General features: G+C 41.8%; 5 protein-coding genes across 5 annotated transcripts; all 5 read left to right on the top strand.

Moving 5' to 3' along the window:
- Positions 1 to 80: 80 nt before the first annotated feature.
- On the top strand, positions 81 to 2,354 carry LSM04_007465 (uncharacterized protein; the record flags this gene model as incomplete). Its single annotated transcript, XM_067333139.1, has 1 exon — positions 81 to 2,354. One exon carries the CDS (start codon positions 81 to 83, stop codon positions 2,352 to 2,354), a length of 2,274 nt encoding a protein of 757 aa, XP_067186141.1.
- A 1,241-nt stretch (positions 2,355 to 3,595) lies between these two features.
- LSM04_005286 (Heat shock protein 70 family) lies at positions 3,596 to 6,247 on the top strand (the record flags this gene model as incomplete). Its single annotated transcript, XM_067333136.1, has 1 exon — positions 3,596 to 6,247. One exon carries the CDS (start codon positions 3,596 to 3,598, stop codon positions 6,245 to 6,247), a length of 2,652 nt encoding a protein of 883 aa, XP_067186096.1.
- Positions 6,248 to 6,723: 476 nt separating this feature from the next.
- On the top strand, positions 6,724 to 8,262 carry LSM04_004697 (Peptidase M16; the record flags this gene model as incomplete). The annotated part of the gene is made up of 1 exon (XM_067333135.1): positions 6,724 to 8,262. One exon carries the CDS (start codon positions 6,724 to 6,726, stop codon positions 8,260 to 8,262), a length of 1,539 nt encoding a protein of 512 aa, XP_067186088.1.
- An 807-nt stretch (positions 8,263 to 9,069) lies between these two features.
- LSM04_000703 (uncharacterized protein) lies at positions 9,070 to 12,321 on the top strand (the record flags this gene model as incomplete). The annotated part of the gene is made up of 1 exon (XM_067333134.1): positions 9,070 to 12,321. The coding sequence occupies one exon, from the start codon at positions 9,070 to 9,072 to the stop codon at positions 12,319 to 12,321; it is 3,252 nt and encodes a 1,083-aa protein (XP_067186008.1).
- Positions 12,322 to 12,673: 352 nt separating this feature from the next.
- On the top strand, positions 12,674 to 13,096 carry LSM04_009025 (uncharacterized protein; the record flags this gene model as incomplete). The annotated part of the gene is made up of 1 exon (XM_067333133.1): positions 12,674 to 13,096. One exon carries the CDS (start codon positions 12,674 to 12,676, stop codon positions 13,094 to 13,096), a length of 423 nt encoding a protein of 140 aa, XP_067186165.1.
- Positions 13,097 to 14,438: the final 1,342 nt, after the last annotated feature.

The raw sequence follows: 14,438 nt of genomic DNA, 5'->3' as shown, positions 1-14,438 counted from the left end.
AGTAAAAAAAGAAGGGTAGTGTTGGTACTAACGAGTATATAACGAGAACACACCCTAAGCAGTAAAAAAAGAAAAAGAAAATGGACGTTAAGAGGGATGAAACCAACCCGTCTAATTTACCGAGTGCAGGCTCGGAGTTCTTCATGGATTTGCTTGCTAAAGACAATAGCTGCCGTGACTCCCCCAACATTCATCTGGATCAACAAGATTCGACGAATGATATTACTAATCGAGAGGGTTTCTCCCAGCGATTGGAAAGGGAAGCTTACCGCAGTGCACCAGATGTTGTATCGCGGGACTGTTCTTCAGTAACATCAATAGCTCCCCCACATAGTGAGAGAGATGATGTTTCCCATTGCACAGGAACTGGTAATGAACAGCAGTACTCTGCAGAGTTAGCTTCACTTGCTTCTGTGCCTATAGTGGGGTATGCGGAAACGTGTAACTCACCCGCATCCACGAAGCACATGGTGGTGAACTTTTGGAGACGTCGTAATCATGTTTCTCGTTTTCTTCCTCTTGGATTAAGTGGAGATGAGAAGGGGCGTAACCCGGTTGATTCCACAGGACCTCTTCGTAGTATAATTTCTTCACAACGTCAGTGTGAACATTCCTCTGATGAGTGGAATTTCCAGAGGAAATCTTCTGAAGAATCAGCTATTAGTTTCTCCTTTGCCGAAGAAGGAAAGGGCAGAGTTGAGGTAGATAGTGATTTATATACTAATGAGGCGAATAGTTGTGCTATTATTATCTCCCTTCTGCAAGGAATACCCAGAGAATTATTACGCTCACGCTACTTTCATACATGGTGGCGATGTATATTTCGAATGCATGAACAAAAACGAGGTAATCACATACCTGTAATGGCAATATCATCGGTAGCAGAAAATGTACCAGCAAAACCATCTACTACCCCAATAACAGGATTAGCGTCGACGTTTTCTCCTGTTCCTGTACCGTCACTAACTCCACCGTCTCGTACTCCTGGCGGTTTGGCAGCACCGGACTCTTTAGATGTAAGTTGGCAACTCACTACCTGTGAGGACTCTGCCATGTTAACAGCACCAGCACCAGTAACAGTATCAGGAGTAAAAGAACCGGATTCTGTCTCTACATTTGTAAAATCTGGTATGAGTTTGCCTTTATCATCTAGTGGAGAAACACGTCCTGTTGTATCTACAGATACCATCAAACGACCAAAGCTTTTGATTTTTCCAATATCTCGCGCTCCATCGGATGTTTTTCTTGAGCGGCCCGGACGACGGCAAGATGCACAAGAATCCCCCATGTGTTTGTCATCAGGATTGAATCAACGTGTCTCACGTAGTAGTAGTGGTTCTAGGCGTGAGCAATCAGCACGTTCACAGGAGATGTTGTATGTTTTTTACTTTAATATGCTGGAGGATGAAGAGGCGGCGGCTAGAATTGTTCTTGAACAGAAAGAAAATGGTGTTCGACGTACAATTCAGTCACATGCCAATCGTGTACTCGATGAGGCTCTCATGCTCGCACTATGCGGTAAAAGACCGGCTTCACTCCCCCTACTGTTGCGGGTTCAACCTGTTGAAAATAATACGATGAGAAGTTTGAGTGCCTGCAGTGATGATCAGCAGGACTTTACACCGAGAGATTTACGTTCGACAAAGTCAATGCCTTCGTTTTTAAGCACACAAAACCCAATTGTAATGCAGGTGAATGGGGGGAAAGAACAAGAAAAACAGGAATCGCAGAAGGATGAGAAGAAGGAGACAGAGCAGCAAACTTTGGTTGAAGAAACGTTACCAACACCAGACAATAGCAATCTACTACAGTTTTCAAATAATTCATTGACATCATTGCATGAATCCTTCCATCAGGTAGGGGTGAAAGAAATGCATATATCGTCTATAGAAGAGAGAAGTTTTGATAATAATCATAATATAGAAGCGGAGTTTTGCCCTAGTCTTTTTGAAATCACACGAAATTCATTGATATCTCCTTCTTTAGATGCGTTTACTCCCCCTAAGGATCCCGAGATCCAAATAGACGATGGAACCAACAACAAGACGAACACCAATATTAATATTAGGAGTAATAGTACTAGTATCATTGACAACAAAGATAAAAGTGATGCGAAAAAGAACTTAAATGACGCTGGCTCTACTATTACAGACTATCTACCAATCAGTTACCAGCTTTTATTAAGTAGAGTCCGATATGCAGAATTTAGTGAACGTGAGCGTGAGCGGCGTTGTCGAATTTTAGTGAAGTACCGTAAAGGTCTTGAGGAGATCATCACTATATGTTTTGGTGGTTCTGACTCTAAGTCTACCACCAAAGATCCACCTGCAGTCAAATCTGGAGTGAAAAAATAGAATGTGTATTAGTTTCTTAGGAAACCAAAGTATATGATTTTTCTTTATCTATTTAACTTCTTATTATTCCAGTTTTTTTCGTATTCATTTCAGAAAGTAAAAGTTGTTATAATTTCTATAGTGTGGTGGTCCTTTTTTGCAGCATTGCATACGAGGGAACATTTGCAGAGAAAGAGAGTGGGTCACATTATTCAGGGTCAGGTGGGAACTGTTTGTGACTGTATAAATTATGCAGATATATCTATATATCTATCTATCTATCTATCTATCTATCTATCTATCTATCTATCTATCTATCTATATATATATATATATATATATGGAGAGAGAGAGAGAGTGAAGGAGAATGAAAGAAAATTTTTGGGGTTGCACAAATAAGAGGAGAAGGGTGTTTTCTCTACATGCCGCTGAGAATGCTACGCGAGTTTAGTACTTGATAATGATGCCATTATGCTGAAAACCATTCTTGATGTTAATTTTAAATAATACCAGGGGAGTGTTTTTTTTTTTTCTCTTCCTTCCTTTTTTGTGCTTTTATTTTTCGGTTTTTTGATGTGGTCGTGTATTTGAAAAAAATTCCTGTACGTTATTTATTATGGTTCTCTTTAACTATATGCTGTGGGTTGGTAAATATATATGTAGTCTATATCGTACCTTCTGCTTAACATTCAGCGTTTCTATCTATGTTTTTCTCTTCTTATTTTCCACCTATCCCTTTTAATTTATTACCGAGGGATCCTTTGTTTCTTTTTTTCTTTTTTGAACACTTTGTGAGGGAGGTGTGATTTGCTCATCGTTATTTATGTACGATTCTTTACGTAAACATTAAGTTTTTGCTGTACTTATATGCAATTCGGTGATATTTTCCCTTTACGTTTACCTACCGTTTACCACTACTATGTGAAAAAAGAAAAGGAAAAACGGAATGGTGATACGTAATTAAAAGGGATAAGAAAGAAACCAATACCCATATTTCTTGGGGGTTGAAACCTCATTAAATCATGAAGAAAAATAGTTTGTACATCGTCATTGATGTGAGCACTATGTTCATTGATTATTTTGCTTTTGTATATCTATTGTATTTATTTTTTTTTATCGATTTCTTTTTCTTTTTGTTATTATGTTTCTCATTCTCTCATTCCCTTATTCCTTCTTTCCTTTCTCTCTTTCTTTCTATCTGTGATAATAATAATATTAACAAATGTTTGAATAGGATACATTAGTTAACCCTTATGGTGATAATGCGGTTGGGACCCGCCTTCAAGATGGCACAAGATGCTCCTATAACTAATTCTATCATTGTTAAAATATCCCTTTATACCTTTTTATTACCATTAATACTTTTACTGGCTGTAATACCATCATACGGAGAGGCCCGTCACCTCTTAGCGGTGGATATTGGAGTGGATTGGGTAAAGGCCGCAACATTTGGCACTAATGGAGGTCGTGGTTTTCCCTTGCGGGCTAATGTTGTGCTTAACGATCAGGCAAACCGCAAAAGTCCACAATGTGTGGCGTTTCGTTTTATGTCTTACGGTGGTAATGATGATGATACCATGCGGGGTGTGGAGCGGGTGTTTGCAGAACAGGCCTACGCCCTCGAACCGCGATTCCCTGAAGAAGTTTTCTGTGGAATGTCATTACTTATGGGCCGCAGTGTGCAGTTAAACAAGAGTCTGTCAAACACACATAAAAACAATGACTCCGCCATAATGGAAGAAAGTGATGAACTCACCGCAGAAGACGTATCTACCATGTCTTTTTCTGTGGTACCACGACCACCACATGACACGGCGACTATTCGTATTGTAAATAATAAAAAGAGTGGCGAGGCAAATATGTTGGAGTTCACCGCGGAGGAAATTGTTGGAATGTATTTGGGATACATGAAACGTATGGCAGAACGCGGCCTAGACGGTGAACCTGTACGGCATCTCACTGTCACAGTGCCTATATTAGCATCACTTGCACACCGACAGGCTATTGTAGACGCAGCCGCCATTGCTGGTTTACGCACCGTGCGTGTTGTGCACGGCACCACAGCCGCAGCGGCACAACTTTCTTATCTTAACATGGGACAATTACTCGCTGGAGCGGGAAACACGAGAAAAACATCAGGAGGAACACTATCATCTAGTGAGAGTAATGCCAAGTATGTGATGATCTATGATATGGGCAGTCGCCGAACGGAAGTGGCGGTCTATCGAATTACTTCATCCAAGACGCATTTGGGAACTATCACACGTGTAGCCGCGGTGGTGAATAGTTCACTTGGCGGTCGTACATTTGACCGCTGCCTCGCTCGATATGCGGAGGAGAAACTTTTTCCAAAAATATCACCGAAACCAATAGAACCTGTGCTGAACAGACACACTTCTACGCCTGCTGTACGAAGAGCAGCTGTTAGTTTGATGCGTGGGGTAAATAATGTACGAGAACGACTCTCCGTGAACCAAGAAGCTCCACTTGTGGTTCAGGGTATTGCAGATGGTGGAACAATTGATTTCACCACAACTATTTCACGAGCAACCTTTGAATTGGAATGTAATCATTTATTTGATGAAGCTGTGCGGATGCGTGATCGTGCTATGGCGCAAGTAAATGAAACACTCGCCTCACTTCAAGATTTAACTCGTTTTGAAGTGATTGGAGGAGCAACACGCATGCCTAAATTACTACAGCGACTAAGTGATGGTTACGGTAAAATGGTGGATCGCACGCTTAATGCCGATGAAGCGTCGGTGGTTGGTGCTTTGTACATTGGCGCAGCAAAGGCCAATATTGCCTTTCGAGGATTTCATGTAATAGAAAAATTAACCAATGATGTGTACTTCTCTGTTACACCACCGCTAAATGCGGCAGATGAGGTAGATAAGGAACGTCCTACTGAACGATATCTACTCTTTGCAAAGGGAAGTGTAACGGTACCAGCGGTGCGTTCACTACAATTTAAGGATCGTACTTCTGATTTCACCTTTACGCTGGAGGATAGTAAACGGAACTTTGTGCGGGCAGTAACGGTGTTTGATGTGAAGGATACCGTAGAATTGGCCCAACAGGTTCCAAAAGACATGCATTTATTGAGTAAGCATAGAAATACCACAAATACTATGATATCTGTTGATCACATGGCGGTAGTCGTAGAGGTGACACTCTCAGATAGCGGCATACCATTTGTTTCTAATGTGTTTCTTCAAGCAACCTATATTCAGGAGGGGAAAGGAGAAAATGATACGGCTAATGAAAATGAAACAGAAAAGAAATTTAGTACGACGAATGCTACGGATACGGAAGAAAGGGAATCGACAGAGCCGGAGACTACCCAAAGCAATGGAGAAGACAGAACACAGGATGAATCCGTGCGGCAGCAACAAGAAAAGGAAGAGGAAGGAGAAGGAGAAGAAGAGGAAGAGAAGGAACAAGTAGAAAACAAGGAGGATAAAGTGAATCCAATTAAAAAATATATGAATGAAAAAAATGACAATATCACTGCTGCTGGATCATCATCATCATCATCTTCCTCTGAGGAAAAAAGAATTACAAGACACTTTGAACGTTTTTTTCCATTGGCTTTCAAAGCCGCTCTGGTGTCAACTGGTGTTAACATGAATAAATCGGAAGCAGTGGTTGCACGTGATCGCCTTCGTGCCTTTCAGCACATTGATGATGAGAGATTGCGGCGTAGTGCTCTTCGCAATGACATTGAAGGACTCATCCTACACTACAAGTCTCTTGACGCATGGGACAAAACAACACAAGTTGGGGATGGTGTAACACAGTGGAAAGATGTTGTAACAGATGTTTCACGTTGGCTTGATGATGCTAGTGATGATGTTGAGGTTTCCGCATTACAGTCGCAGTATGAACGACTGAAGAAACTGCAAGTTAGTTAATTGGGCTCCATTTGAATGGATATTCTCGCTTGCAGAATCTGTGAATGTGTACGGATTTCCTTTTTGATCTGTTGGGAACAGAATTACCGTATGTTCCCTTGTTGGTGTTGCAGTCAATGACCTTGTTTTTATGTGGCAAATGAAAAAAAAAAAGAAACCGCATTATGGTCGCACATTGCAAACATGTTTTCTTATTACCGTTATTTGCGTGATTAATTCGGATTTTTTTCGTCCTCCTTCTCTGCTTTCTTTGTTTCTATTCATTTGTTGTTCTTCTTATTATTGTTTTTTTTTTCCTTGTGGCATTCTGCACACCTGAAGAAGGAAAAAAAAGGGGGTAAAGAGAGAAGGTCGATCTTGTAGATTAGACCGTTAAGTTGATTCTACACAGAGATACCGAAGAGAATATATATATCGATTTGTCGATAATTAGTTTAAGTGTAGTTTTTTTTCCTTGTGTGTTTCTGTGGAAATATATGCTCCGTTGCACACTTCGTCGTTCCATTCCAGTAGTGAACTGCACGATGCAGGATCCACTGTGTGTTGCGACGCTTAATCACTGCACGCCTATTGTCTACTCTGCACTCCCGAATGGCTGCCGTGTGGCGACGGAGTACTTTCCACACTGTCAATTCGCGACTGTGGGAGTGTGGATCGATGCGGGGAGTCGCTTTGAGGATGTGCACAACAACGGCGTTGCCCACTTCCTCGAGCACATGAACTTCAAAGGCACCACGCGGTACTCAAAGCGGGCGGTGGAGGATCTCTTCGAGCACAGCGGGGCGCACTTCAACGCCTACACCTCCCGCGATCGCACGGCGTACTACGTCAAGGCTTTTAATGCCGATGTGCCGCAGATGATGGATGTTGTGGCGGATCTACTTAAGAATGGCCGTTACGACCCCCGCGATGTGGAACTCGAGCGGCCGACAATTCTTGCAGAGATGCGGGAGGTGGAGGAACTGGTGGATGAGGTGTTGATGGACAATCTCCATCAAGCCGCCTACGACCCGGCGAGCAGTGGACTTCCACTTACTATTCTTGGACCTGTGGATAATATTGCAAAACACATCAATCGCGATATGATTCGGGAGTTTGTGCGGGTACATTACACCGGTCCACGTATGTGTTTTGTGTGCTCCGGCGGTATTCACCCTGATGAGGCACATAAACTCGCAGAGAAGTTCTTTGGCGATCTCCCAGCAACGAATAACCGACCACCCCTTCAGGCTCTCTACCGTGGAGGACACACTGTAATGTGGAATGAGCAAATGGCAACTGCTAATACGGCAGTGGCATACCCTATATGTGGGGCCTCCCACCCCGATAGCTACGCACTACAACTAGTGCATAATGTTATTGGACAATTTCGAGAAGGACAGTATGACCAATTCGCATATCAACGTTGTAATCCAAAACTTCCTTGGGAAAAATTGCCAAATATTGTGCAAATGCGACCATTTTACACACCATATGAAGAAACTAGTTTACTTGGTTATCAACTCATTACTGCACGTATGCCACCCAGTGAACCCGGCGTTTCTCAACAGGATGATAGTCAAAATGTGCTACTTGACTATTTACTGCGCACATTTAATGAGTTGGCAACTAGTACTGTGGATAAGACATTGCTTGAGGAGGCAAAGAGTGAGTTTAAAGCCTCTGTTATGATGATACGAGATAGCACAACTAACAGTGCAGAAGATTTGGGACGACAGATGATTCATTTTGGTCGACGTGTTCCTATCCAAGAGGTTTTTGAGCGTGTTGATGATGTGACTCCAACTTTGTTTCGCGATACACTAGCAAAGTATATCAACTCTACGGTGCCTACAGTATCCTATATTGGTTCGGCGAGTGCAGTACCTAGGTTTGATGCAGTTACACAAATGTCACGGCGAGTTGGTGGGGAAACATTAGAGGCAAATGAAGCTAATATCCAGAACAACAACAAGAAGAGTAGCAATTGCCTTAGTGATGTGGGGATTGGAAGGCAGCGAGAAAGAGAGCAATAACGGGTAATTGTGAGAGTTAAAGAGAAGGAAAGAAGTTGAGAACGAAGGAGGAGAGGAGAGTGAGAGTGGAGTGATAAGAAGAAAAAAAAGGGAAAGAGTGATTGCGTGAGTAAAAGCGGGAGCGAAGGTTGAAGATAAAAAAAAAATTAGCCACCGAGAAAACAAGAAAATCTCTGTGGTGTTACATTTCCTTCAGTATTTTCACTAATTTTTTTCCTTTTCTTACTTTCTCAGACACAAACATGAAACATACACTCATATGCACAGAAAAACACCCCCTGTGGAACCGTTTGAAGAGTATAAGAGGGGGTTCCTGACGAGAGCTTATTCCTTCACTCTTTTTTTTTCCTTTTCTTTTGGACACTTTAATTGACTTTGTTATATATATATATATGCGTGTGCCGGTTGAATAAAGCCGGTATCCAAGTGTTTTTTATAATGTTAAATTTTCAGAATGTTCATAATGTTGGATAAGTTTTGCTTTAATCAGAATAGCACATAGTTCAAATGTTTGTTTCTCTTTTTCTCTTTTTTCCTCTCTCTCTCTCTCGGCTTATTTTTAGCTTGGAGAGGCACAAGAACAAATAGACGAGTAAAAGGCAACCAAAACACAGAGTTTTAACAGAAAAGAAGAAAAAAAAACAAGGTTTTTAGCCTTTCCTTGCCTTTATACCCTATTGTCTATTATTATTATTATTATTATTATTATTATTATTATTATTATTATTATTATTATTATTATTATTATTATTATTATTATTATTATTATTATTGTTATTTAGTTTGCTCTATAATTATTTTTTTTTCATGAGACGGGATGTATGGTTGGCTGCATTGCAGGCAATGTCCTGGGTACCTTGTGCAGAGAGCAATGGACTACCACGGTATCGTGCGGTGGAGGCGTATCACTGTACATATTGTGCCTATACAGTTTGTGCTTCTTGCTATAATGCAATACCCACAGGTCTTCTTATTTCTGCACGTGATTCATCCAGCACAGGGAGAGGATCCATTGGACAAAAACAACAACAACAATCCAATGCCGATGATGATGAAGAGTTCTGCAGACCACAGTGTTTTCTGTGCCGCCGGGGTGTTCTCGTGCGGGAGTCGGCGCCTGTGCATGAATGGACATGTGAGGGGCCGCGGCCTGCACGACGTTTACAGCGTGGCGTGGATGCATCTTATGACATGGATGTTGTGCAGCGTTATTATACAATGAAGGAGCAGCGGGAGAAGCGGGTACTCTCGCAGGCCCCACTCATTGCACACTTTCACGGAGCGGATCCACCAAATGGACACTTTGCTAGTAATGGTACAAATAATAATGATATCAATAATAAGAATGGAACTCCTTTAGATATATTTGGTAGTGGTGCAACATGTAGACGCCCTGCATGTGAAGAGGGGAGTAGTTTTGTTTTTTCCGTAGAAAATCCACGTATGCAGCAGTCATGTGTTTGGTGTGCGGTAAATCGTCAGCTGCGGGATAATCATCCATCGCTTCTCGGTGATGCCACAATATCACCACTGCTGACATTCTGCTGCCCACCATCACTGCCAGGCATCCCACCACGGCTATTCCGTGTTGAAGTTCCGTATGGTCTGTATGGACTGCATAACGTACACGCTCTTGCCTTGTATCTCACGGATGATATCTTTCGAAAAGCCACAACAAAATTACAAATGTCACACGAACAGGTAACCAGCATGCCGGAACCATCAGAAAAGCAAAAACAGTTACCACGAGGACACTTAACGGCGGGAAAAGTACTTCCAAGAGACGTAGTACGTCCACTTCTTATTGTAGATATTCTTCACCGTGTTGCTAGTAGTGAACCATTACGAGAACTTTTGGATGTACGACGGTTTCTTGCTCGTGCATTAAAAGATGGTCGAAAAGTAGTATCCCCCACGTTAAGGTCGCCGCGTAGTGCGGTAATCAAAGGTCACTGTAATACCAACAAAAGTAATGCAGAGTGTGGGGAAGTGATAAAGAATGAGGGAGACGGCAATACAGAGATAATGAAGAGTCAAACACAGGATTTTGCTGCTACTGCTACAGTTCCAATACCAGAATGCAATCAAAAAGAAAAGGTAGAAGAAGAAGAAGGAGATAATAAAGATCTAGATTATGTATCTACATCATGGCCTGATGGTTTAAGGTGTGATGAACTACTTTTAACGGTTGATCATATTTTGCAAGGTCGATCTGTTGCTGTCTATGGTATTGGTTCAAAGTATTTCTTTCTTCAGCACGTCTCCCAGAGTGCTGAATTACGTTATCACGGTGTAGTAGTAGTGGATGGGTATCGTGCGACTAATCATCAAGTAGTGCGACAGTTGCGTGATGTACGAAAAGATTTGACAGATCAACAGCATCAAGCTGAACGAGAATTAGTACGAAATTTATTTCAGCATAGCTCACACTATGAGACTTATGAACTTCATGCCCGTTCTGGAGCTCCTGCACGAGAAGCCCAGCAGGAACAAACATCCGAACAGCAACAGCAACAGCAACAACCTTATTTTCACTCGGTAGACTCATCACCACCGGACTCTCCACGAAGCCAGTCGTACCGCACACCGGTGCGAAGTCTGGCGAGACACGATGGATTGAGTCAAACACGACGACGCTGCGCAGGTGAGACAAACAGAAATGTTGATGTGGACTTTAATACACTCAAGTCCTCACGACTCACAACTCCACCGCCACCATTATCCGCATCACAGGAGATAATGGGAGGTGTGGCGCCACCATGTTCACCGGCCCCACACGCCGGGCAGCGGGAGGATTCCATCATGCTCGTGCAAGGAGATCCACAGGAAATGGGAATAAGAGCGCCACCGCCTTTGAATCCACCGAATAAACAACAAAAACAACAATCACAGTTTTGGAATGCAGACGGGATGTGTTTTACAGAACGCATGACTCATTCGGATGAGAAGGGGCGTACATGGTCACGGTGGCATTGGCTGCGTGAGCACTCCAATTGGAATTTTGATGTGCCTTTTTGCAGTACTCGCAACAACAAACGACCCCGAGAGGAGGGAGAAAAAGAAGAAGAAACATCGAAATACCATGAACAACAACAAGAAGGAGAACTGTCAACGCATGAGCGAGGTCCACGGGTGCCTCGTTTTGTTGTATTACCAGAAATTCTTAAATCCCTTCGCCTAGCATGTCGTGCACGACTGCGATCATGCATTAGTTGGATGTCACTACCATCTCTTACGGCACATCGCCTTATTGCAGGTAAATTGCCATCGTTGACGACGTGTACTACTCCACCCCTGTGTAGTGGATATGGTAATAATAGTAATACAAATACTACAACTCTTGCTACTGCAAGTCGTCAATCACTTCTCATTGTACATGGAGTAGATCAATTGGATGCACCACTGCTGTTGGAACTACAAAGCATCGCTCGTGAGTACCCATACCGTGTCATATTACTATGTTCTTTTGATGATCCCAATTGGCCAACATCAAACAGTGCAGCCTTGTTGGATCCATTTCGTATGGCTTATGTTCATCTACGATCTTTATTGCTACCTCGAGTACACGAAATGTCAGGTATAAACAGTCTAACGCTGCTTACTGAGATGGAAGCCTCCGCAGCAGGAGGCGGAAGATTTGGTCATTACAGTAATCGCAATAGGGCCAACGGTGGTGGTTTTGGTGCCGGTGCGGGTTTACCACTACATGACACGATCCGACGTATTTTATTTAGTTTACCTTCTACTTTTAGTGAACTGCTACGCTGTATGATTGCAAAACAAGAGTCTGCTGGAGAAAATGTTTTCATTCCAATTAGTTTACATCAACAGCATTTTGACGAATGTGGTTTGATGATTTCGATGGGTCGTTTAAAGGCGATTGAACGGGAACTCACATCCAATCGTCTCGCCATATTTAATGCCGCAGAAAATAAATTGCTCATTCCACAGCATCGCAAATTACTTAAGGTTTTAGAGGAAGTGGATACCCAGCGGCGTGGTTCAAATGCTACATCTGGCGGAACAGGAGTGGGAGCGTCGGCGCCAGTGGAGGCATAATCACAGAAGTGTCACCTTGTTGAATAGAAATAATGGGGAAAGAAACAAGGGGTAATATACTCTCTATTCAGCATATTTCTCTTTTTTTTGTATTTTGTGTTTGTTTTTTATTTTTTTTGTTCTGTCTTTCTTCGTTTGTTCTTTTGTTTAATTCTCTTCTCTCCTTTCTTCTTTTTTCTTCTTGTAGGCTTTCTGTTTCTCTCTCTATACTACCGAGTACAAGGATTATAACCTGAACAAGGCCATCACCAGGCTCCAGTAATTTATTTCTGAAGAAATAAAAATATTACTATATTATATATATATATAGCCGTAAGGCAGTTAAATCTTTGGAAAAAAGGTGTAGACAGTAATGTTTGCAGTTCATTTATTAGATGCGCTGGCGGAGGCCGCAGTTTTACTTATATTTGATATGGCGCCCACCTGTACGAGCAGTGATGATGATGATGATGTCTGCCGTGCGAGCGCCTGTATTACTGCTGTGAACAGCGCCAACTCACTGGATTCGCTACTGCCGCGGAGTTATGTGAATTTAAACTACTCCGACACCGGCAGCAACTACAACAGCAATCACAATAACAGCGTGTTGAGTCCCCCACCAACACCGTCCATAGATGGAAGCAGTTTTGTGCAGATGACAATGGAGGAACTGCAGGCACTCTCATTTGATCACGGGCACACATCGCGCGGCCGCAGCGGCGGTACGGCACGGCGAAACAGCAGCAGCAGTACACTTTCCAGTTGGACGGCGGCGGGTGAAATGCCTCGTGTATAAGCACAGCAAGAAGAACAACAGAGACAATAACAATAAGAAGAACGAGAACAACAGGGATAACAACGTTTTGCCTAAGGCATGAAGGTGACGTCAATAAACTCTTCTTTCTAAGTTTTTTTTTGTCAGCTTGCGATAAGAATGGTCGAGTCTTACTGACTTTTACGTCTTTTATGGGTTTAACTATTAGGAATATTTTTACTTCTTTTCATTCCTAACAGCGGGTCAATAGTAAGTTTCTGAAAGGCCCAACCAACCCAACCCTCTCCGCCCCGAGCGGGAGGCGGGTTAAAAGGGATTCTCAGCACTTCCTTTTCGTCAGTTTTTAGGATTCTTTAATAAATAAATATCTGGTACAATTTCAATTTATTGTTTGTATTTTTATATGATATGGGGTTACTAGTAGTAGAGTTAAAATACACTGTTTTCTCTTGTTTCTTCTTTTCTCTTTCATAGGTGAAGTAAGGCTAAGAGTAGTCTTTACTATTATTAGAGTTCTATACGGAGGAAAAAGAAGGAAGGACGGAGGGGGAAGAAAAGGTGCAAAAGTAATGTTTTCTCATTGTTGTAATATGACTCCCTGAGAAAAAGAAAATCAGAAGAAAATAATAGGCTTTTTTTGTTTTTTGTTTTTTTGTTTGTTCCTTTTTGTTCATCTTTGGTTTTTTTTGTTCCTTCCTTCTGTTTTTTTTTGTTACTGCTACAGATTTTATTTGATTCTGTATTAACACTCTCTAATGCTCTGATGAGGCTCACTTTGAGCAGAACGCAATAATGGCACTGTTTTCTTTTCTCTCTACGTGCCGAAAGCTTTTCACTGGTGACATATACGCTTTTCTTTTTTTTTTACTCTTCTATTGCGTATGCTTTTACTTTGCTCTTTTCATCAGTCGCAAGATGTTTAAAAAGGGAGCATGTGCACATTAAAATTATTTTTGCCTGAGCATGTGTCTTGTGAAGAGTGTCTAAGAGACGCAGTGCGAGAGGAGAGAAAAAAGAAAGTAGAATAAATGTATATATTACACATAGATAGATACCTATATGAAGTATGTGTTTATTATCATGTGGGGGTGTATCTGTGTTTCTTTTTGTGAATACAAAGCTAACATAAAGGGTATTATTATTGTTGCTGTTGTTGTCGTTATGTTCTGGTGGTAATCATGTTTCTATGGGAAGGCAGTTTCGGCTGAGTGTTAGCAGGCATCTTTTTTTTTCTTTCCTTTTTTTCTCTCTTTTCTTTCATTCCTTCATTGCTGATAAACGCTACCAGGGCGTATATTTCATAACTAAACCTGTTCTTATCCCCGCAAATACGTGGTAATGATGATGACAGATACCTGAGTAT

Source organism: Trypanosoma melophagium (assembly GCF_022059095.1).
Source record: "Trypanosoma melophagium isolate St. Kilda chromosome Unknown ctg8segment0, whole genome shotgun sequence".
Taxonomy (NCBI): Eukaryota; Euglenozoa; class Kinetoplastea; order Trypanosomatida; family Trypanosomatidae; genus Trypanosoma; species Trypanosoma melophagium.
Note: the sequence above shows the minus strand (reverse complement) of the source record. Positions and strands in the feature narration are given on the sequence as shown.